Below are 21,502 nucleotides of genomic sequence, written 5' to 3'. Positions count from 1 at the left end.
ATAAATGACTCAGTTTTTCTTTCTTTTATAGTAGCTCGATACAGCACTATTTGGTTCCAGGAACCTTATAACTTAAATTTAAAGAGCACAACAACAACATAAAGTATTTTTAGGTAAAATCTTCCATGGCTGTTAAGAAGTAAAACAAAGCAGAAATATTTGCCATGGTTTCCCTGTTAAAGAAATTAAGATGGGATTGACAGGATCTTTTCTGCTTGTGTTTGAGAACTTGTATATTCAGACCTAAAACTAAAAATAATCTGAGATTGTAAACATCTTATATAACTGCATTGTCCATACACCCTAAGGTTTTGCCACATGTTACTCTTACTTTGCTAACATGCCAGAATTAAAAATTTATTTCTCCCCCACCCCACTATGGAGGCCTTTGATGTCTTTACTCAGAACACCTGTGTAACACCTCTATTGGCCATTCCACAGCAGTACCAGGCAGTGAGACAGCCCAGCTGGGACTCAGCTTTTGAGGAGGTCCCTGGTGCTTTCTGTTACCAAACTGCCCTGCACCAGCTTGGTCTGTGGTACTGAGCTTCACTTTGTCCCCTCTTTCCTTGAAGGTGACAGCTCTGCCATGCTGACAGTCCCAGTGTTAGGCCTTCTTTAACCAAATCTTTCTGCCTGTAAAAATGCCAAAAAACAAGCCATTAGTTTGTGCTGGGGTTGAATTTTGCACCTCTTCTAAGGGCTATTTATTACTATTCAAGACAAAATGGCTTTTTTGGACTTGTGGTTGTCTGGCAATTCCAGCCCCTTTTTAAAGAGAGGAGCAGGTGTAGAGTGTGGGGTGGAAAGATATTCAAAACCCTACAAAAACTTAACATAGGAGAAAAGGTTCTGCTCTGCCTCCAAATGCTAATAATATTTGGTTTTGAGAATTTTTGCCTATTAATTATTTCATGAAGCTAACTATTAGGTAGAGTTTCCTGCTTCCTTTCTAATTGCAAATGTTTGAAACTAAAAAATTAATCTTTGCTTCCAGCTGAGTTAGCAAATAGATGTAGAATATGCCATGAAATGATATAATGCCAGACTCAATACCAGACTGCTGTTCACTGTAATAACTTGTAGTGTGACAAAGGAGGTACCTTAGCAAGTGCTTCCTGACTTCTCTGGTTTTTAATGAAGTAGAATTTTGACTGTATGGTAACTGAACTGTTGAACCTCTGTTCTGGAGAGTGCATTGAACACATTTCTAACGTTGGCCTGGGCTCTTGTGAGCCCTTCAGCGCCTGCTTTATGCTTGTAGCAGCGCTTGCCTGAATAGAGACCAAAATATCAAAATCCTGGAACAGCAGCAGGCCCTGCCACCTGTGCAGGCCTTGTAAACATGTGGCTTCAGAGCTGCTCGGTGCCTTGCTGGTGGTGAAGTTCCTCTTGGATCAAACATCCGTTTCCTCCCCAGCTGTCCTTTGTTGTGACCTCCTCTTTGTCCCTGCTGCCAGCGCGGCCGCGTGCTTGGCCTCAGGTCACCTGTGCTCGGTGCTGGACGTGTGCCCTGCCCCTCTGCCCGCTGCTGGGACACTCAGGCCTCCCTCAGCTGTTCCACTGCGGCTGCTGCAGCTCAGCCCAATTTCACTGCCACAGGTCTGAGGCTGTCGTCTCCCTCTGCACCTCTCCAGGGCCCAGGATGTTTTTCCTTTGATGAAAACATACGGGCAAACTCCCCTCAGCTTATCTGTTTTCAGCCCCATTGGTTTTCTGCAAAATCTAGGTCAGTGTCCTGTGTAGCTGTGGGGGAGATTTCAGAAATTCTTAGAACAAAAGGTAAAAAATGCACTGCCTTAATATTAATCCCAAAAAATTCAATTTCTGACAGGCTGTGACCTGTTTACAGTTAAGGCAAAGACAAAAGCATGGGCTGTAAGACAAAGGCATTCACCAAAGAATGAGTTAAGCTCTGCAGCCTCTAATACGTGTATTGCATTGCTTGAAATCAGTCACTTAAGCATAATTTGAGAGATGCTGTAATGTGTTCAGAAACACTGATAAAACTCTGTCTCAAACTGCTGAGAACCAATGATCCTCACCTCTCCTGGTGCCTGAAATATGAAGTAGCTCGGTGCCCAGAAGCAGAGTGTGCTCAGAAGGCAGCTCTTTGAGGAGATGGAAGGCAGAAGTAGCTGGCACCAGTGAAAGAGAAGTCAAAGCTAATGGAAAGAAGAGAAAAAAATGCTGATTACTCTGAAGAGTCACTGCTCTTGCTCTCACCACAGACTTGTATTGTATTTCCCTGTCCTGTTTTGTATTTCAAGTGCTGTGGCTGTATTTATCAGGAATCATAACTCATTGGCACCAAATCATCTGTCCAGATTGATTTTTAGCTTAACTTCTCAACAGTTGTGAAAGGAATTGTTCTCACTTAGCTGTGGGAACTGTATCTGGTCAGCTGAAAAATTCTTCTGTGTCCTTTTAAATAATATTGCCCTTCTCCCATCTTCACTTAAGCCAGTGTAGATAATGCCATTAACTCATCTGTGAGCAAACAGTTTTTTTGCTTTTCACCTAATCTTCCCTCATTTGGCAGATCTGTTTATGTATAAAATGTTTGTGGGGTGCTTACACTCTTGTTTTCATATTTCAGAATGGCTTCACTCCATTGTACATGGCAGCCCAAGAAAACCACCTGGAGGTTGTTAAGTTTCTTCTTGACAATGGTGCCAGTCAAAGCCTTGCCACAGAGGTAAAAGTTTGAATTTGACACTTTATGAACAAAGCAAAATGTGTTTCAGCAATGATTTCTGCCAGCTTATATCAAACTAGTCTTTTCAATACAAAATTAAAGACGAATAAAAAGCTATCTCTGTGAAGTGTGCTAATGAATAGAGTTATGGGCTTTTCAGCAATTTAAACTGTCTCTTGCAATTTCTAAAATAAAAAAAAACCACCTACTTTAACTAGAGACAGTTCTAAATATAGATGTGTTCTTAGTCATAACTGCTAATCTTTTAGGTTAAGTGCTCACACAGGAAAGCTGTGTGTATAATATAAAAGTTCTCTGTGCTCTTATTAAAAATAGTGAACAATGAGAAGGGTGGCAGCCATAAGGCAAGAACAACTGTTCACCTGTGCTTTGGACCAGCCCTGGGATATCAGAGAAAACCCAGGGTTACTTGGGGCTTGGGGCATTTCCTGAAGTGCTTCATTACCATGGTCGTACCCTCTCTGTGGCACCCAGTTACCCCACCTGGTGCTGCAGGGAGAATTTCAAGCTGACAAAGATGCAGGATCCACCCTTGAAGGTGTTCTGTGATCTTTCTAGAAGAACACTTTATATTTCTTTCTTTAGAAAGCAATTCTAACTCAAATACAAAATTAATTCTCACTCAAATAAGACAACCTGTGAGGAAAGTAAATAACAAAATATTAATAGTTGTGAATGTATGGCATTGAGAAAGGTGTTGAAACTGGTGAATTTTCAGTTGTCCTATTACAAAGATTTTGCTACCAAAATATAGAAAGGTACTTCAGTATGTGCTCTCTTTAATATTTATTGAATTCTAATTGCTCTGCCAGTACTGTTTCCATGAAGGAAATAATGCTTATTTGAAAAAGATCTAGTTTTTGAAAAATATGAAATGCACAATTAGTTTATTGCCACCTATACCTGATAGTATCACTATAAAATGGTGTAGAAAGGAAATCTTATTCCGTATTCCACTGTGGAAAATGAATTGCTAATGGATCAGAACAGTGTTTCCAAAATCACTATATGTTAGTTATAACTTGAAGTGTGCATCAGAAACACTTTCTGGAAATGCTCAAGGATATGAAAGTCAAAATATACTAAAATAAAGTACTTTACATCTGGAAAATTAATTGAAAATTGTTACCACTGTATTATTTTCTGAAAAGATATTTTAGAAAATGTTTTGAAGGGGTACTAGGTTTTTTTTGTTTGGTATTGTTTTTCCCTTGAGCACTGTATGTCAGTATAGGTTGAGCTTTTTTCCATCTCAGCTTGATGATAAGGTGCAATCTAAATTTGTCTTTGGAGAATTTATTTGAAAATAGCAGACTACAAAACAATGGCACCTTTATTGCCTTCCTTGTTTGAGATAGTTGCTTATGGGTTCTTTCTTATTTTCTCTTGGTTCAAATTTTCTTATAAATCTGATTTCTTTCTATCATTCTAAGTGCAAAAACTTCTGTAACTAAAGGATTGCCATTTAGCTAAATATTCTTTAACTATTTAATCATTGTGTTTTAATCCAATTAAAGGAAATAATTGGCTCTATTTCCCTACAAGAAAAGATGTTGTGGGTGTCTGCACCACTTTTCTGTGAAGTGGCTGGACTTTGGGATGTGTAAATAGAGCAGGAAGCCAAGGTCTCTAGGGTTTCTCCAGGCATTTCTGCATGTACAGTAGAGCAATATTGCCAGAGCCCTCTCTAGGGATGCTCAGGGTGGCTTTTTGGCCTTCTGGGCTGCAGAGCATCTTTCACACCCCAAGGCCCTGTGGCTGTTTCACCCCAGGACTGCAGCCCAGTGCCCTGCCCTTGCTGCAGGAGGATGGGGAGCTGCAGGCAGCAGGGAAACCTGCTTAAATCAGCATGAAACTCCTCAGGGGGCAGGGAGGGTGAGGTGGAAATTGCTTGTTAGGACCCAGGAATTTCAGTGGTTTTCTTGGATTTTCTTCCCCTTAGAAATTTTGAAAAAGTTTTTTTTTTCAGGATCCCTCCTGTTTCTCATCCTAGATTGAGGTGTTCTTTGTTTTGAAGCTAGAGGGAGAAATTCCATTTTGAAAACATTACTTTTCATTCCAAGAGTTAAAAAGTTAACGCTTCAACTCTGCACTGTAGACACAGAGTGAGGATTTACCCCTTTCTCTGTCACTGCTGCACTTTTATTTCACAGTTACATGGTTTCACCATGATAGCAGTAGTTGAAAAGTGAAAGAACGTGTTTGCTCGCTAAGATGCAATAAGGTTTGGTAATACAGGCTTTGGATATATTCATCAGGAGACAAACTGAATAAATAAATATCCAAAGTAGTTTGCCTTTGTGATTTTTTGAGATTCATGGCTATTGGACAAAGTTGGATGTGCTCCTGGGATGCAATGACAGACATTTGGGACAAAGCAAAATGTAAATGACAACTCCTTCATTCTTTAGTTTTCTAAGAATCCATAACATAAAATTAAAATTAAAACATAAAGTTATAAACCCCAGACTGTACTTTTTATGTGTTTGAGGAATCTGCTCTAAAATCTGTTAAATAAAAACCTTCTGTTTTTCCGGTTTTTTATCCTCTACCAATTTGGTTATTAGCAAATCTGAAAGGAAATAACTTCTTTTTGTAAGAGTATTGTCTATCAATTTATATACATTTTCATAAAGGGAAATTGTAGTAGAACATCACATTAGGAGAATGTGGTATTCTTGATCAATTATTATACTTTAAATCTACATATAAAATATGTTAGAGGATAGAGCTCATTTTGTTTGTTTTGGTTTGTTTAGTTCTTTGGCTCTATTTAAGATAATCATAAAAATGTAGATTATAATCTGTAAGGAATGGATGATAATTTACTACTGAGACATCATTAGCAATTGTAATTTTCATATTCCAGCTTTTTATACCTTTTTATATAATTAAGCACTTACATAAATATCTGTATAATTAACTGTAAGTTTGTGAGTAATTTCACGCTTTTTTTTCTTCGAGTCTCAGTCATTTGTGTCTTACAATTTTATGTTGTGTCTGGAGTGCCAGAAAGGTGTTTTGAGTATTTGGAACCTTGTTCACCAGCACTTTATTCCAGTTTCAGGGTCATTGCAGGGTGCTTTTAACTTGCACCATGTTACACCGGGTTGAATTTGGGCCAGCTCTGTTTGTAAGGCTGAGATGTCTCCGCTCCCCCTTCCCACCCTGCAGAAGGTTTGGAGCACGCCTTGACTGAGCCCGTTGTGTGTTGCAGGATGGTTTCACACCTTTGGCAGTAGCTTTGCAGCAAGGCCACGACCAGGTGGTTTCCCTGCTGCTGGAAAATGACACCAAGGGGAAAGTCCGCCTGCCTGCCCTTCACATCGCGGCTCGCAAGGACGACACGAAGGCAGCGGCTCTGCTCCTGCAGAACGACCACAATGCTGACGTGGAGTCAAAGGTCAGTTGGGAAAAGCAAGGAGCTTTGATGCTGTCAGGTGCTGACCACACCCAAGGGAGATGTCCCTCGGTGTGAACTCTTTTGCTGCAGTTACACAGAAGTTTCTCCTCCAACACCTGATAAAGAACAACGTTTGATTTGCCTCCCTTGTCTCTTTTACCCCCTTTCCCTTTCTGTTTAAATCAGGGTTAATTTCTCTTGTAGAAACCTTGCAAATGGAAAATAATAAACAAAATATTATTTGAATTACTATCTTTGAAATAAGAGCCACTCCTGAAAGCAGTGGTGAGCTGTAGGCACTTCACAATTGCCATTTGATCAGCTGTCTGTGCAATTGCTACTTGGAGAACTTTGGTAAACATGTAACAATTAGCACTCAAAGTACTCGCTCATTCGGCTTCCACCCTGTGGGGCTTCCCGTGTGTGCCGGGCGTGCTGCCACCCGAGCTGCCATGCCACGCAGCCATCATGAAGCTTTCCGCGCCCATGTCACCAGTGGTGGACTAACCGTTCATTTTTTCCCCCTCTTTGCTTCCAAATGTGTTAACCTAGATGATGGTGAATAGAACAACAGAGGTATATATAAATATATATATGCATCATCACTCCTCCATGACTTAGTGCTGCTGCATCATTTCTCCCTCCTGTCTGCATCGCATATTATAGGATAGACACCTGCTTTAGATGAAATGAAGTAGCATGTGCTAGAGAAGACTGTAGTTTAGAGACCAGGGCTCTCTGCAGCTGGAACTAGGGTTCAAAAGTAAGAGTGAAGCATTCTTGGGAACTAACTGCCATCACAAAAGGGCCGTATTACGAGAGATGGAGTTTTCAGGGATTCTCATGGAGCATATGTTTATCGGATGTTTTAAGAGCTGCAGACAACCCTGTCATGTTGTGCATCCAGGTCTGATTCTAGGCTTCTGCATGACACTTACCTTGATGGTGTCAGCAAATAGAATGATCTGAGAGTGGTTTTACAGCTGCAAAACTCCCAAAGCAAGGCAGTGGCAGCTAGCATGGCTTGCTAACAATTTAGAAATGCATCTAGTTCCCATAAGGTTTCATACTTTGCAGGACTGATGGAATTGCTGCATGTTTTAGCATTATTTTAAAAGGAAGTAAAACTACTTAAATATGAAAATCAGTTGCTGAAGTAATTTTATCAGTAAGATGTCTTTTAATTAGGGTGGTAACTCGTGGTGTCTGAACATAACCCAGTGTGATTGCCCACAGTGGGAGACTGGTCCTTATGGTGCTAACCCTTGGAAAAAAAAACATATTAATAAGTTAAAATAGTCTTTGATGTTATTTTCATTTGCATCTACTTTGAATTTATAAAAATCAGTTAGCAAGTGTCATTAAATGACTTGTGTTTGAACTTCTGTAAAGAATCTCTAAGAGGTTTAACTTGCAAGATTGACATAATACCAATAACTATATTTTTCTGGTTAGAAGCTAATTTCTGATAAAAGTTAGATCATTGCTTTAATACTCAAATGTTTTGCTGCTGTTTTCCTGGAATAACTGAAAGTTTTATTCAACTTCTTTTCTTCTAGAATAATTATGTTAATTTTTTTCTCTCCTGCATAGCAATGTGATTTTATTTAGATTCTCTGAGATACTATAAATAAACATCAGTCAGTGAAAACTAGTACAGATTTGGAGTGGTGACTTGCAACAGGCTCCTATTACTAGCTTTTGTCAGTGATGTGCCATGAATTGTGGAGTGCTAGTGCAATATTTTTTAAGAAGTATCTATTGGTTGTGTTTTGTTTTGTTTTTTTGCAGAGTGGGTTCACTCCCCTCCACATAGCTGCTCACTATGGGAATATCAATGTAGCCACGTTGCTGTTAAATCGGGGTGCTGCTGTGGACTTCACTGCAAGGGTAAGTGTGGAGTCAGTTATGCTCAGTTTGCTTTGTCACCACGAGGCAACACTTCTTGCACAGAGGTGTGAGAGGCACATCACCCTCACCAGCCAGGGGGCCCGACCTGGCTGAGCTGTTCTGTTACCACTGGTGTAAAGGGGCTTTCCCTGGGCTGCTGAACCGAACCTGAGCTGGAGACCTCACCTCCCAAAACTTCTGCTTTCATCAAAAGGAGCTGCTGTTTTCATGGTTCCAGCCTTGCAAAAGGTGGGCTGGGATCCAGCGACACAAATGCTTCCACCTGTAGCTGTGACACATGGCAGGAGTGATGTGTCCCTGCTGAATTCTCCTCGCCGTGCAGCTGCTTCCAGTGAACATCAGGTGTAGTGGTGAAGAAAGCATCTGTGCTTCCATTGCATGCACGAGAGCCAGGTGATTCATGAAGGAAATCTGAGAAACTGCATGAGTAGGAAATGAAACGAGACCTAGGAGTGGAGTCCATAGTGTAAGCAGAAGAAAGACAGGAAACAATAGAGGGAAGTTAGAGCTGGAAGAGGAGGGGAAAAACCCAAACATATATGGATAGTGATACAGCACGAAGGATAGGGGTGCAGTATGAAGAGCAAGGAAAGATGGTGGTGCCAGGCATGAGACCAAGTAAATAAATAAACAAACCCCCAAACAAAACAAACTGAGGCTCTGCAAGGCTTTGCCTCACCAAACCTTACCCAAACAAAGCCAGGGAAGAGATGTGGTGGTGATCCAGGGCAATAGAGAGGTAAAATCAAGGGAACAAGAGGCATTCAAAGTGAGGGTAAACACTGATGTAAATAGGCATAAATTGGCCATGAATAAATGTTGTCTAGAAATTTAGATATTTCCTATTAAATTAAAGTAATTAATGTTTTTAATTGATAATTGCTCAATAATGAATGTTGAATATAACTAATGAGATTCTCAAACAATCTTTCAATTAAACTAGAAAAAAAGTATAAAAAAAAAAGTCCAGTGTAAATTCAAGATTGTATTTCTGAGGGGAATTGTGTCACATGGATTATCCAGCAGCTCCTCTTCTGAGATTTTGATCATGTGTTATGTTTATGACTTTTTCAAGAGGAAAAGTACTACAAGACTGCTTAGAGCATTTGCACAAAGGGAAAAGTGAATTTGCAGTATTCTACTTTAGATATTTGTATAGGTAAAAACTTGAATGCTTCTGAGTTAAGGCACATATTGACATGCAGAAAAGTTTTTATGACAAGCATTGCAAACCCCTTGCTTTGCTTTTACTGATAACATTGACCTCTGATTTCCAAGTCCTTTAACTGACCCAATTAGAGTATTAAGGCATTTCATACCTTCCCAGGCTTTGGCACTGCGTATTTGATAAGCCCTAATCACAGAAGCCAGGAAGACAAATGGGGTCTTGGGTCAACTCTTTCCCACTCAGAAACAAGATTAGGGATTAGCAATGCTACTACATTAGCAATTAGCAGCATTTAGTAGCAGTGCACTAAATGCCATCTGCCTATGCTTGTTTTAATAGAATAATGAGTCTTAGGCTTCAGCAGCTCTATTTTGGATTAAGAGCACTTGTGGAGAGCACATCCAGAGTAAAAAGGCCATTCTTGCCTCCTCTTCAATATCTGGACATTCTAAATTCTGCCTCCATTAGTTGTCTTCATCAAAGGGAGACAGAGTTCTGGGATGGCTGGGGAAGTGGGGATGCAGTGACACCAGCCTGAAGGAGCAGTGGGCTGACGCTGTGACTCAAGGAGCACTGAGCTCTTGTTTGTGCTTGTGATACAGGGTGGGGGCATCCAGAGAGAGAGAGAGAGCTCATCTCCACTCTGAGGCAGTTGCAAATCTAGATAAAGTTGTTGTGACAGAAAGAATTGTAGAATAAATAACAGTAATATGGAGTTGAATTTTGCTCTTTAGTGCTTATCAGGCTGCAGGGGAAGAAAGCACTGCACAGGAGGATGGGTTAGGTTCTGGCAGAGCAGTGGATTTGTAGGCTAACAGAGCACTTCCAATTATCAGAACCGAGTAGCAGAGCCCTTGCTTGATCCTTGATTACCTAAATTGCAAAACAGATACTGAAAATGACCCACAGGTACAGCCTGCTCATTGCCACCTTATGGCCTCTTGTTGTAATTTCTGCAAGTGCTGTCCACAGTCTGCTGTCTTCTCTCTGAAGGAAAGGCCCTTATTTGAGTTGCTGACAATGTGAGATGAGCAACAGAGCAAAGATATGGAAGGGCTATAACCCAAATAAAATATTACCATGTATTGTAGCTTTCAGAAGTGCAAATTCAAACTTTTAAGATAGGGTGTCAAATGCACGTTGTGCATTTTTCCTTTGTTCTTATTAAATAAATACAAATTAACACTACCTATCTATCTCTCAGTTTATGTACAAACTCTTCAGGAAAGTATGAATTCTAGGGAGAGGTTTGAAGAAGAGAAGAGGATTATGGTAACAAAAGAAGCTTGTGTGAGCAGGGTAGTGTGAAGACAAATGTGTGACAGATAGCCATCTGCCACCCTCGGTGTAGTCAGGGTGGGGAAAGGTGGAGGAATGTGAATGGATGTGTAGGATGGAGGCAGAGCTCTAAGGCCAAGGGCAAGTGTGGTGAAATGAAGAGCTGGTGAAAGGATGTAAGGAAAAGGAGGGCAGGCCTGTGGCAAAGGAGAGCTCAGCTGCTGTTTCCAGCGAGTTTCCAAGAGGCCTGAGGGAAGGAAGAGGCTCCAGCAGCAAAGGCAAGGAAAGAGATGAGCTGGCTGATGGATCTCTGTGTGGGCAGGAGTGAGCAGTGGTGCTGTACTGTAAGGAAATGATGTCCCCAGTGATACTCAGCAGCAGCTGCTCCCTCAGCCCCGCTGGTACACACCTGCCTGCCTCTCAGCTGTCACATATTCCCTTGGTCCCTTCTTTCACTGCAGCCAGGGGACAGGCAGAGCTCCAGGAGCTCTTACAGGTGTCACAGTGCCTGCCAGCCTTTGTACCTGCTGACTGTAGAGGCTGGGGGTTGGAAATGTACCTGCTTTTGCAGGTTTGCACTTCTGCAGTCGAGTGGCTGATGCCATGTCAGCTCTCCCCGTGAGCTGCATTAGCACTTCTGTGCCTGCTTTCTCCTCTTGCCTTGCTGCAAGTGCAGGGAAGGTGGCACAGCAAACTCCCCATTGGGATGGATGGAAATAATTTCAGTAAATCAGCCTGTGATGCGTTTTATTCCACCTATAAACAGGAGGCAGCTCTGGGAGCCATCCTAACCTCATTCCAAGTGAAACAAAATCTCCTTATTCAGCTGGATGTTTGCCATTTTGTAACAAAGCAAAAATAATCATTCCAAATTGCTCGACTTCTTGGGCTCAAACTCAACAGAAAACCTGTCACAATTACTGGCAGGGTATGCATTGCAGGGTAGCAGGCATTTTATGACTACTCATCATCCTTTTTCTGTAGTACATTATCATGTGCCCAGCTTCTCCAAAATACTTCAAATATTGCATCACCATTTCCCCCTCTTGCTTAACTGGGAGACAATCACACAGAAACTAAAGAATTGGAGGAGGAGAATAAAGGGTAACTGAGGGTGAAGTCAGCCTCCTTTCTTAGCCAGATGAACACTTTAAAGCAGTCACTGCTTGGGCTTTGAAGGATTACAACACCTCCAGGCACCCTTCTCTTAGCTGACAGTGATAAGGAGAGGTGTGATGAATCCTAGTTACAAACTGAAAGGTAGCCAGATGCCTTTAAATCTATTTTGAATCTATTTTATCATTTTTTCAACAGGAAAAATTAATTCCTGTCATTTTAAAACAATTGTTTATCAGCCACTTGTGCCTTTAAATCAAACTGTCTTACCTAGAGTTTTAATGATTTTGAAGGTGTTTTGAATAAACTGGGAATTATATTTAGGTAAAAGTTATCTTTTGGGGGTTCACACAGTCTTCAGATAGCATTCTTCTGTCTGAGATGATCTTCCAGTGGAAAGATATGTTTAGCTCAGGTGAGCAAAATGCCTTTGAAGCTCCACCTGTCTCTGAGGAAAACAGTGCTTAGAACGGAAGGAAGGATGAAATTCTCTGCAGCTTCCAGAGCAACAGCTGAGAAAAACCTCTGTGACCCCCAGATCTGTGCTTGAGCAAGTCAGAAGATGGAGGTAGCCAGGGAATCCTCTGTGTGAAGATGACCTGTCCCTGTATCTTTCTTGCCAAAGCAAATGGGAGGGAGGTCATTACTGTGCCATAAAACTGCATCTACCCCTGGAAAAGCCTTCCTGATCCACAGCACTCCTTATCATAGAGGAGATCTCAGTTCCACTGGGAGTGTGGGCTTTGCCTGCAGAAAGTTTGCTTACTGGAAGGTTAGGAAAGGATTTGGTAATTTTGAGGGTGGTGTGAGGACAACATGCATTAATGATGACCCTGAGGCTGAGAAGCAGAACACCATTAGCCCATCAAAAAGAGCAGGCAATATCTAAGTGACAGTGGCATAAGAGAAAAACATCTTTGTTTCCCCAGTGGTAGTTTGCCATAAAGCCCCTTCCTATAGTCTTCCTTGTTTTCTTCTAGAATTCATTTTGTACATCCCAACCCTGAGGAAAGTTAAGTATATAAGCACACAAGAACTAAAATAGCACAATGTAAGTCTTACTACCATTAAGAAGAGAAGGAAAAAAGCTGGGAAATTGTGTACTGTTGAGGGTTTCCTGGAAAGCATCTGATTGTGTGTTTTTATCTTTAATTTCTCGAACATCTATTCAAGCCTCAGTGATCCCAGTAACTGCTACTAGAATATAAGACTTTTCTCTGTAGGAATTCTGCTGTGTTGTAGCTCCAGTTCTGAACTGCAGAAAAATACAGAGGAGGATATTGAGTGTTTTAACATACAACAGGTTGATGTTGTTGCATAGTTGCGTGTGAGACTCTTTAAATGCACACCGCAATTTTCCCATACCTCCAGGATCTGGTAATAGTGGTAATAACAAAGCAGTGGTGCTGCTGACAATTCCAGTATACAAAAACCACCATTATGCTCTTTCCTTAAAAACCTCTAATGCTGGAGGGATTTTCCAGACTGTATAAGAAATTTCTGTTATGGCAGTCTGGCTGTTTTCAGCTTCTGTCTTACTCACACATTCTGTGTCAATATTAAGCTATTCCTAGAGTTTGCTCTCAGTTGAGGAGTGAGAAGAACTGTCTCACTAAATTCCAAGTTAATCTGAACATTTTGGTAAGAAACTGTTCTGGTTTGTTTTAAATCAAGGAAGTGAAATTTGAAATCATATAATGTAATTTTTCTGATTAAAACTGCACTCCACTGAGAGGCTGGGAGAGCTCAGAGGTGGAGGTAAGTTCTCTCATTGGCAGCAAGAAGAAATGCCAAGTCCATGTGACTGGCAGTGAGTTTTCACAGTCCTGATGTGATCAGCTGCTCAGTTAGCATTTAAATCAATGCAGCACATGACTAGGAAAGGTTTTCCCTTTGTTTTGTGCCTTCCTTTAAGGTGCATTTCAGAGCCCAATATGAAGCTATAAGTTCAAACATTTACTTTTCTTAGTTATTATTAGCATCCTTATGCTTGTAAGACTCCAGCTGTGATGGGAGAAAGAGGCAATCTCGTAGGACAGCATAGCACACCAGAAACCCAGGGGGAGTTCCTGGTTTTCTAAATGCATTAAAATGGAACCATGTAAGATCTACTTTGCACACTGATGATTTTAACCCTATTTTTTCCTTGACTTCCTAACCATTCATGGGGCTAATCTGTAGCAGAAAGGAGCCATTCTGAACTGCTGTGATGGATAATGTTGTGTGTCACAGGGCAGCTGATCTCATTTCAGCTGGGACATGCTCGGTGGCTCGTTTCTCAACACAAGATAACTGAAAAGTTTTTGAGTTTTCTTGTGAAGCTATAGATAGAGAGGCTCTCTGCAGCTGGAAAGGCTTGGTGTTCCCTCTGATCAGGCACAAGCAAAGGCCACTGACTCTAAAAGCAGGTCACTGCTCTCTCATCGTATTTGTGGTTGTTGTGTGGCTCTGGAGGAAGGCACGAGCCCTGTGTGAGGGGGTGGTGGGCTGCAGCAGGCAGTGGGGAGAGACAAAGGGAAAACCACCATCCACAATGCTGTGAAGTGTAGAAAAAGTTGCATGCACCTAATCCATGGCATTTGAGCTGTGTACAGTCTCAGAGTGCTTCAGGTCACTTGTCCCAGGAAATCTGCCCAGAAGGAGAGGAAAGACTGTGTTCTAGTTGATAATCCTATGACCATTTCCCCCATAGTTTTAGCTTGCTATTCTCACAGTCATGTTTCATATTCCCTGTAGAATTAATTAACTCACAAATTGGACCTCAGTGTGAAGGGGGCTACCTGAGACATTACCCAGCATTGGATATTTCAACAGCAAGGGCAAGCAGCACTCCAGCAGGAGCTCTAGATCTGAAGCATATATTTTAATGGCAACTTTAGGAACTTTTGGAAGGCATTTCAGCTTTATTACTGCAGGAAAACATCTTTAAAAATTTCCTGATTTACTATTCTATCTTAAGAACAAAGGGAGAAATTTATAGAAGATCAAACGGATAAAAATAGACTGAAAAGACAGCAGATGCTGTTGATACACTGAAGAATTCAGAACCTTACATTTGGTGGCTACTTTGTTTGCTGATACCACAGTTTTAGTGTTAATGAACAACACCAAAGTTGCACATATTATGAAGCTTTTTTTATCTTGTTTCTTGTGACAAGTACAAATAACTCCATTTTGAGTTCCTTGCTTTACGATTTGTCATCAGAAAAATTAATGATGGTGTTGTCTGAGGTTTTTTCACTTCTCAGTTCACGTTCTTAATTGTGACATGAGAGATGGGGAAGGACCATACACATGAAACTTCTAGCTGTGATTCTTTACCACTTGGGACAACACAGTATTGACCAAAGACAAGTGTCTTGGCCTGAATATCAGTGTAAAATTATTCAAGTATTCACATCATGCATATCTTCCTTCATCTGTTTGGAGTCAGAACTCTCAGCCAGCTGAATTCTTACTTCACATTCTTTGCTACCAGTAAAAGCTTAAATAGCTAAACAGCAAAATTAAATTCTGAATAGAGAATTGTCCCCTCTCTTTTTCCCCCTTCTTTTCCTCACAGTGTTTTCCTGAGATGTTAAGGGTGAAAAAGGTTAAAAGTGTTTTTAATCCTTCATCCCTTCATTTTTTTATGAATTGTCTGATCAGGTTAAGTTGAACAGTAAAGTTCAACAAAAACTGCAAACTCCTTCCAAGGGAATGAGTGCCCTTTCCTAGGAAAGAGGAGCTCTTTTGTCATCTATAAGGACAGATATTACACTGGACATATTGAGCTTAATTTGCTTGATTCCTCCTGCTCCATTAATTGTTTCAGGGAAGCTGTGTGTCGTTGGTTTTTCTCACAAAATTTTTTTGGTGCAATCACATCTTTCTCCATCCATCTCTTTGTGATGTGAATTTGCTGCCTATTTTCAACCAAAAGTAACTCCAGGTTTCAAGGTGATATAGACATTATATTTATATGTTTCTTTGTAAAGACAGGTGATCACATAGAGCAAAGATGGCTTGGTAGCTCTCGAGCTCAGTCCTTATTCAGTGCTGTAGAATTTCCTCACATTTCCAGCCGGTGTGATCGCCCCTGTCAGAAGCTGGGAGAGAAATATGCTGTCCTAATAGTTTTGGTAGCAATCCAGAAATATGAATGTCATTTGAACAGGACTTGGTTTTGAGCTTGCAAGTGGATATTTTTCTTTCCCCCCCCCCCCCCATTGCAAGCAAACAGTGTCACCTAACCCTTAATTGCTAAGGGGAAGCCATCTCTTACATTTGAGCTGTGTATTTGCCAGCACTCATTCCTCTATTCCAGAATCAGCTCTCCTTCATTCATGGCAGCAGGAGCTTTGACTGGCAAATACATAGATCCAAAGTGCACATTCTTATGTGGTTATGCCCTCCCTTGTGCTGCACTAGATTCAGCTTAGTATTGAGATGAATGAATTCCAGACTTCTAACAGGTGTTTGTCTTGTCTTTTGTAATGCTGTCCCTTCCTCCTCTGTTTCTTTCTCCATGCTTGGAAAATGCTTCTCTTCTGTGTACAAGACAGTAAATTATTAGTACTAAATTGTTTTGATGTATTAACAGGGCACTAGGGTCTGTTAGACTGAGTTAACCTCTTTACCCCTTAACATCAGCAAGTACAAAAAGGTGTTTCTTTAATCTAAATTACCTGCAGTACTCTTTACTTGAAGACACAAAAGTTATTTCCTTTCCCATTTTTTTCTCAGGAAAGGAGAATTCATCTCTCTTTCCCTCTGACCTCAGTAACATCTTTTCTCCTGGGAAGAGAAAAAAAGCAGAAAGTATCTCCACATAATTGTTTTTCTCCCCTTTTTTTCTGTCCTTTTTGTGACTGGTACAGTAATGTAGTGACCCCATATTATATCCAGTGTCAGCTTCCAGTCAAATAGAATTAACTCTTTTTTCCAAAACCATCTCACAGAAAATTTAAGTGTCAGATAGTTTTACCTCCCTGAAAGGACCAGACATGCTGCACTTTCTGTTTTGTGTGCTAAGCATCTTCTTGCTTTACTTTGCTTTTTAAAGGAATGAGAAGCAACCCTAGCACAGTCATCACTTTGATCCTCTAATGATCATGAATATTGTAGAAAGGATCTCTGTCATTTAACCTTGCTAACATGTATTTTACCTCTGTGATAATATTAATTAGTACTTTCTAGTACCTGTGAGTTTGCTTCATAGTGAAATTTTGTGTAAATGAAAACGTAGCAACTGCATGAGGTACTTGGTGTTATGATTAGGCTGTGAGTCAGCTTGTCACACCTGAGAGGGGATCTTTTCTTGGTGCTGGTTCTCCATCACTCCACTCACCTGTGGTTCCCTGCTGAAGGCTCTGTTAGCCAGGTCAGCCAGCCATACCCCTCCCTGCTGCTCAGGGTGCCTTTCTGGTTCAGCCAGCCACGGGACACACACTCACTGCTGCATTCTGCTGGGTCCCAGGGCTGCTGGTTTTCACAGCCAGCTGTTTGTGCTGCCCTGAACACTCAGGAACACATCCTTTACCATTCTGTGTGTCTGCATACACTAGCTGTGTGCTCTGTTTAGATCCTTTTATTTTCACTTGGCTCCATATGATCAAATATATACAGGACGTGGCCTTCATACGCCACGAGATAAAGGATTCAGCAGAGCATGAAGGGACGTGCTGGCTGCATCTTGTTAAGGAAGTGCCTGTGTGTGCTCAGCGTGGGTTATGTAACTGTCCTGGATGTGCAGCATCCCTGCCTGTGCCAGCCTGCCAGGCACTGCTCAGGGAAGCACACACACTTCTCTGCAGCCCCACTTCAAGCACGGTGTTGCACCCATTAGAGGAACAAATTGAGTAGGCAAAATTAACAGCGGAACTGAAACGAAGGTGCTTGCCAGGCTCTCAGAGTTTGCTGATAATGTGTCAGAAATAAGTAATGCTGGCCTCTCATAATTTTTGTATGAGATCTGCAGATGTAATGTTTTTTTTATTTTCCTATGGCTCCTACAAGGCCGGTGAAGTTGAAGTATGAATCCTTATCACTACAGGCTCATAAACAACCACAGCTGGATTAAATTGCTAAGATTCAGTAAAATTGCATAAGTTCAACCCTTAAGCAAAAGTTGTGAGCTGAGGCACAATCACATCATCTTATAACCCTAACAACAATTTGACTTTTGTCTTCACCCTTTTGTATGTTGAGATATCAGGCCAGTAATTCACATGTGAGGTTGAACACAGCTTGCCTTTGCTTTCATGCTCCCAGGGAAACAAACTGTGTTATGATTTAGCAAATTGGGCATAATTCACTCTGTGAGCAAACCAAAACTGGAATTCTTGAAAGACAGATGCATATTTATTTTCATGTTGTTTTCTTCCACAGAATGATATCACACCATTGCATGTTGCATCAAAAAGGGGAAATGCAAATATGGTCAAACTCCTACTTGATCGAGGAGCTAAAATTGATGCCAAAACAAGGGTAAGCTCAAGTGTGAGTGCTGCAAGTGATTGTGTGGAATTATTGCCTCTGACCTGTGTGTTGCTGTAGAGCTTAAATCATTCATCTTCCCAGCAGGCTACTACAGCTGCACTGCATTTATTTTTAATGAAATTGTTGCAGTAGGAGACTAACATTTTACATCTCTTACAGCAGTGTGTGAAACACCAAGGATGGCAAAGCTCAGAGCCAACCATTTTCCATGTTCCCTTTCCAGTGTTTAATTAGCAGCTGCTTTTATCTGTTTGGGAGTAGAGGTGGATGTACAGGAGGATGCTAAAGATAAGAATTCAAGTCAGATATTTCAGAATTTGACTGCCAGCAGAGTAACTTTGAGCTGCAGTAAGTGTTTGCCTTTCACTGTCCACAGGCAGTGTCACAGTGTGGTGTGGCTGATGACTCTCCTGCAGCTCAGGCTCTGTGTGGGATTTGTCAGCACATGTGTCGGGCACAGGGATGGTTTCCATCAGGCTGACACCTAACTCAGTGCCCTCAGTGACTTAGAAACTCGATGCATATGGTTATGTCTAACTGCTGGAGTTAAAACCCAACCAAACCAAAAAAAAAAAAAAAAGAAAAAAAAAAAAGAGAGAGAGAAGGAAAAAGTTCAAATGTTTGGAAGTAAATCTGGAACTAGTGGTGCTGGTGCTGTGGGCTGTAAGGGCAGTCTTTCCAACACACTCCTGTGTGTGCGAGGTAACTCTCAAAAGCTGTCCCAGTAACATTTTTGACAATTATAATTTTCTTGACATGTTAATTTATCACCTCTACCTTTTCCATTTTGAATTATTCTGTATAAGTTCTACCGTTCAGAATCACTCTAAGCAAAAGAAATGAATAACCTAAGCATAGTTTTTCTACAGTTGTTCCTGTATTCACAGGTTTTTGCTTGGTTACTGTAGTCTCTGAGATTTCCTGCAGTGCTTATTAGGCACATTTGTGGTTTTTTTCTCTGTCGAATTCAGAAACTGGGTCAATTTATTTTGTCATCTCTTTGTTCTCTCCACATGTTCTTCCTTATTGCTTCTATTTTACCTTTAGTATCTGATGGTTTATTTCTAAAATGTTTAAGTTTTTTTCTAGTTGGGCAACACGGAAGAGATGACTTTTCTTGGGTAATGTGGACAGTGGGTACAGTTTCTGGAATGAAATTCCAGCCTCCTCTGTGCCACATAGGGGTACCAGGCTGAGGAGTGTGATTCTACCTTGTGGTGGGCGGGGACGCCGGTTGGTGGTGTAACAGATGTGCATTTGGTCAGAGCAGGGAGAAAGGGACTTGGTGGGGGATTAGTTGCTTCCCTCTGCAAGTATTTGTATGGCCCACTGCAGTCCAAATCATTAGGGACCAGTACTTTAAATAGTTGGAGTCAAGTTAGTTCTTTAAGTTAGGAAAATTCGTGCTCTGCTTCATTTCCTCTATCACAAGCTCGGGGTCAGACACCGGGATAATTTATGTAACTAAAAATACAGGCAGGGAAGGAAACAGGATCTAGGAAGAGGGCAGAAGCATTAACAGCTCCTGAGTCTGGCACAGCTTCCCACTGAGGCAAAAGGCAGCGATGACTGTGGTTCACGAAGCACTGGTTTGTTTTTTCTGGCTCCCCCTGCTTCCCCAGCCACCCATCCTCTCCAGAGGTCAGGAGGGATGTGCAGAACTCTTCCTGCTCGTGCTGTACGTGTGCCACTCCCCAGTGCAGTGGGTGGCATTAGCAGGGGCAGGTTTCCTGGCAGTCAGGGGTGGGTGAAGCTGCGCTCCCGCCGGCTCTGGCTGCTCCGAGCAGGGCTCGGGCTGCGCTGTGCCGGGCAGGGCTCGGGGTGAGCAGTGCCGGGCTGAACCCGGGCTGAGCTGTGCCGGGCTGGACCCGGGGTGAGCTGTTCCGGGCTGAACCCGGGGTGCGCTGTGCCGGGCTGAACCCGGGCTGAGCTGTGCCGGGCTGAGCTCGGGGTGAGCTGTTCCGGGCTGAGCTCGGGGTGAGCTGTGCCGGGCTGAACCCGGGGTGCGCTGTGCCGGGCTGAACCCGGGGTGAGCTGTTCCGGGCTGAGCTCGGGGTGCGCTGTGCCGGGCTGAGCCCGGGCTGAGCTGTGCCGGGCTGAACCCGGGGTGCGCTGTGCCGGGCTGAACCCGGGGTGCGCTGTGCCGGGCTGAACCCGGGCTGAGCTGTGCCGGGCTGAACCCGGGCTGAGCTGTGACGGGCTGAACCCGGGGTGAGCTGTGCCGGGCTGAACCCGGGCTGAGCTGTGCCGGGCTGAACCCGGGCTGAGCTGTGCCGGGCTGAACCCGGGCTGAGCTGTGCCGGGCTGAACCCGGGGTGAGCTGTGCCGGGCTGAACCCGGGCTGAGCTGTGCCGGGCTGAACCCGGGCTGAGCTGTGCCGGGCTGAACCCGGGCTGAGCTGTGCCGGGCTGAACCCGGGGTGAGCTGTGCCGGGCTGAGCCCGGGGTGAGCTGTGCCGGGCTGAACCCGGGGTGCGCTCGGGGCGGCGCTGCCGGGGCGGCTCCCGGAGCCTCGCCCCGCTGCGGGATAGCAGCGCCGGCAGGGCTCAGAAATCGGTACCAAAAGCAAGAGAAGGCTGAGGGGGATGTGGTGGTGGGTGAAAAAAAGACATTGTTTCAGGAGTGCCTGCCTGATTCTCATATTCAATAACAAAGATTAATTGCTCCGAGCTGGCACAACACATGTTCCTGCTAAATCTCTCCTGTTGTTCCAACCTGACCCAATGTTGTTTTCCAAGGCTGAACAATTAAGATATGTCAACTTCGTAGATATTTCTATTTTTTTTTTAATCACTATTTTTCTTTTCAATGTCCCAGATATAGAATGGCCCTACAAAAATACAGGATGACAAAGGCTCTGGTCATATCCTTTGCAACAGCATCACCACTGCTGAATGCATTGAAAGGCAAAGAGCAGCTGAGGCTGTCTTTTCTGATACATGTGTCAAGTCCTGCTTATCAGCTGGATGCCCAGGCAGAGCCCAGCCTTGTGTGTTCTGTGAGGGGCAGGTGCTGAATGCACACACAGCTTGATAACAGGTGGGATTTGCATGTGAAAGTAAGTGAGTCTCCTAGTGCCATATTTATAAATGTGAGGTCTCTCTCTTTTTTTTTTTTTCTTATTTTTTAAGAGATTAACAGAATTTTTGTATATAAGAGATAAGCAGATTTTTTTTTTAGTTGTTAGGATAGGGTTATTTTGTCTTGGACATTATGATATTATTTAATTCAAAGATTGATTGTTGAAGACAGAATACTTCCTTATAGGTAAATGGCAAAGCTTCTGTACCCTTATGAAAGGATAAAAAAAAAAAATCTTGAAATTTCTGGTGTCTACTGCTCAGGGGGAGAAATTCTTAGGCCTTTGTTTCTCCTCTTTCATGTCTGTATTTCACCTTTAAATCAGAATGCAGAACATACTGTTTTGT

At 42.4% G+C, this 21,502-nt stretch overlaps 1 protein-coding gene across 1 annotated transcript in view; it reads left to right on the top strand.

Annotated features, from left to right (window-relative positions):
• Nucleotides 1-21,502, top strand: part of ANK3 (ankyrin 3) — a 306,368-nt gene that overhangs the window by 170,324 nt on the left and 114,542 nt on the right. Inside the window, exons 6-10 of the mRNA XM_053948490.1 lie at nt 2,600-2,698; nt 5,937-6,122; nt 6,675-6,698; nt 7,914-8,012; nt 17,965-18,063. Coding sequence (XP_053804465.1) covers nt 2,600-2,698; nt 5,937-6,122; nt 6,675-6,698; nt 7,914-8,012; nt 17,965-18,063 — 507 coding nt within the window. The remainder of the gene's footprint in view (nt 1-2,599; nt 2,699-5,936; nt 6,123-6,674; nt 6,699-7,913; nt 8,013-17,964; nt 18,064-21,502) is intronic.

Source organism: Vidua chalybeata, chromosome 8 (assembly GCF_026979565.1).
Source record: "Vidua chalybeata isolate OUT-0048 chromosome 8, bVidCha1 merged haplotype, whole genome shotgun sequence".
Taxonomy (NCBI): domain Eukaryota; kingdom Metazoa; phylum Chordata; class Aves; order Passeriformes; family Viduidae; genus Vidua; species Vidua chalybeata.
The sequence above is the reverse complement of the archived record's forward strand: the minus strand, read 5'-3'. Positions and strand labels throughout refer to the sequence as shown.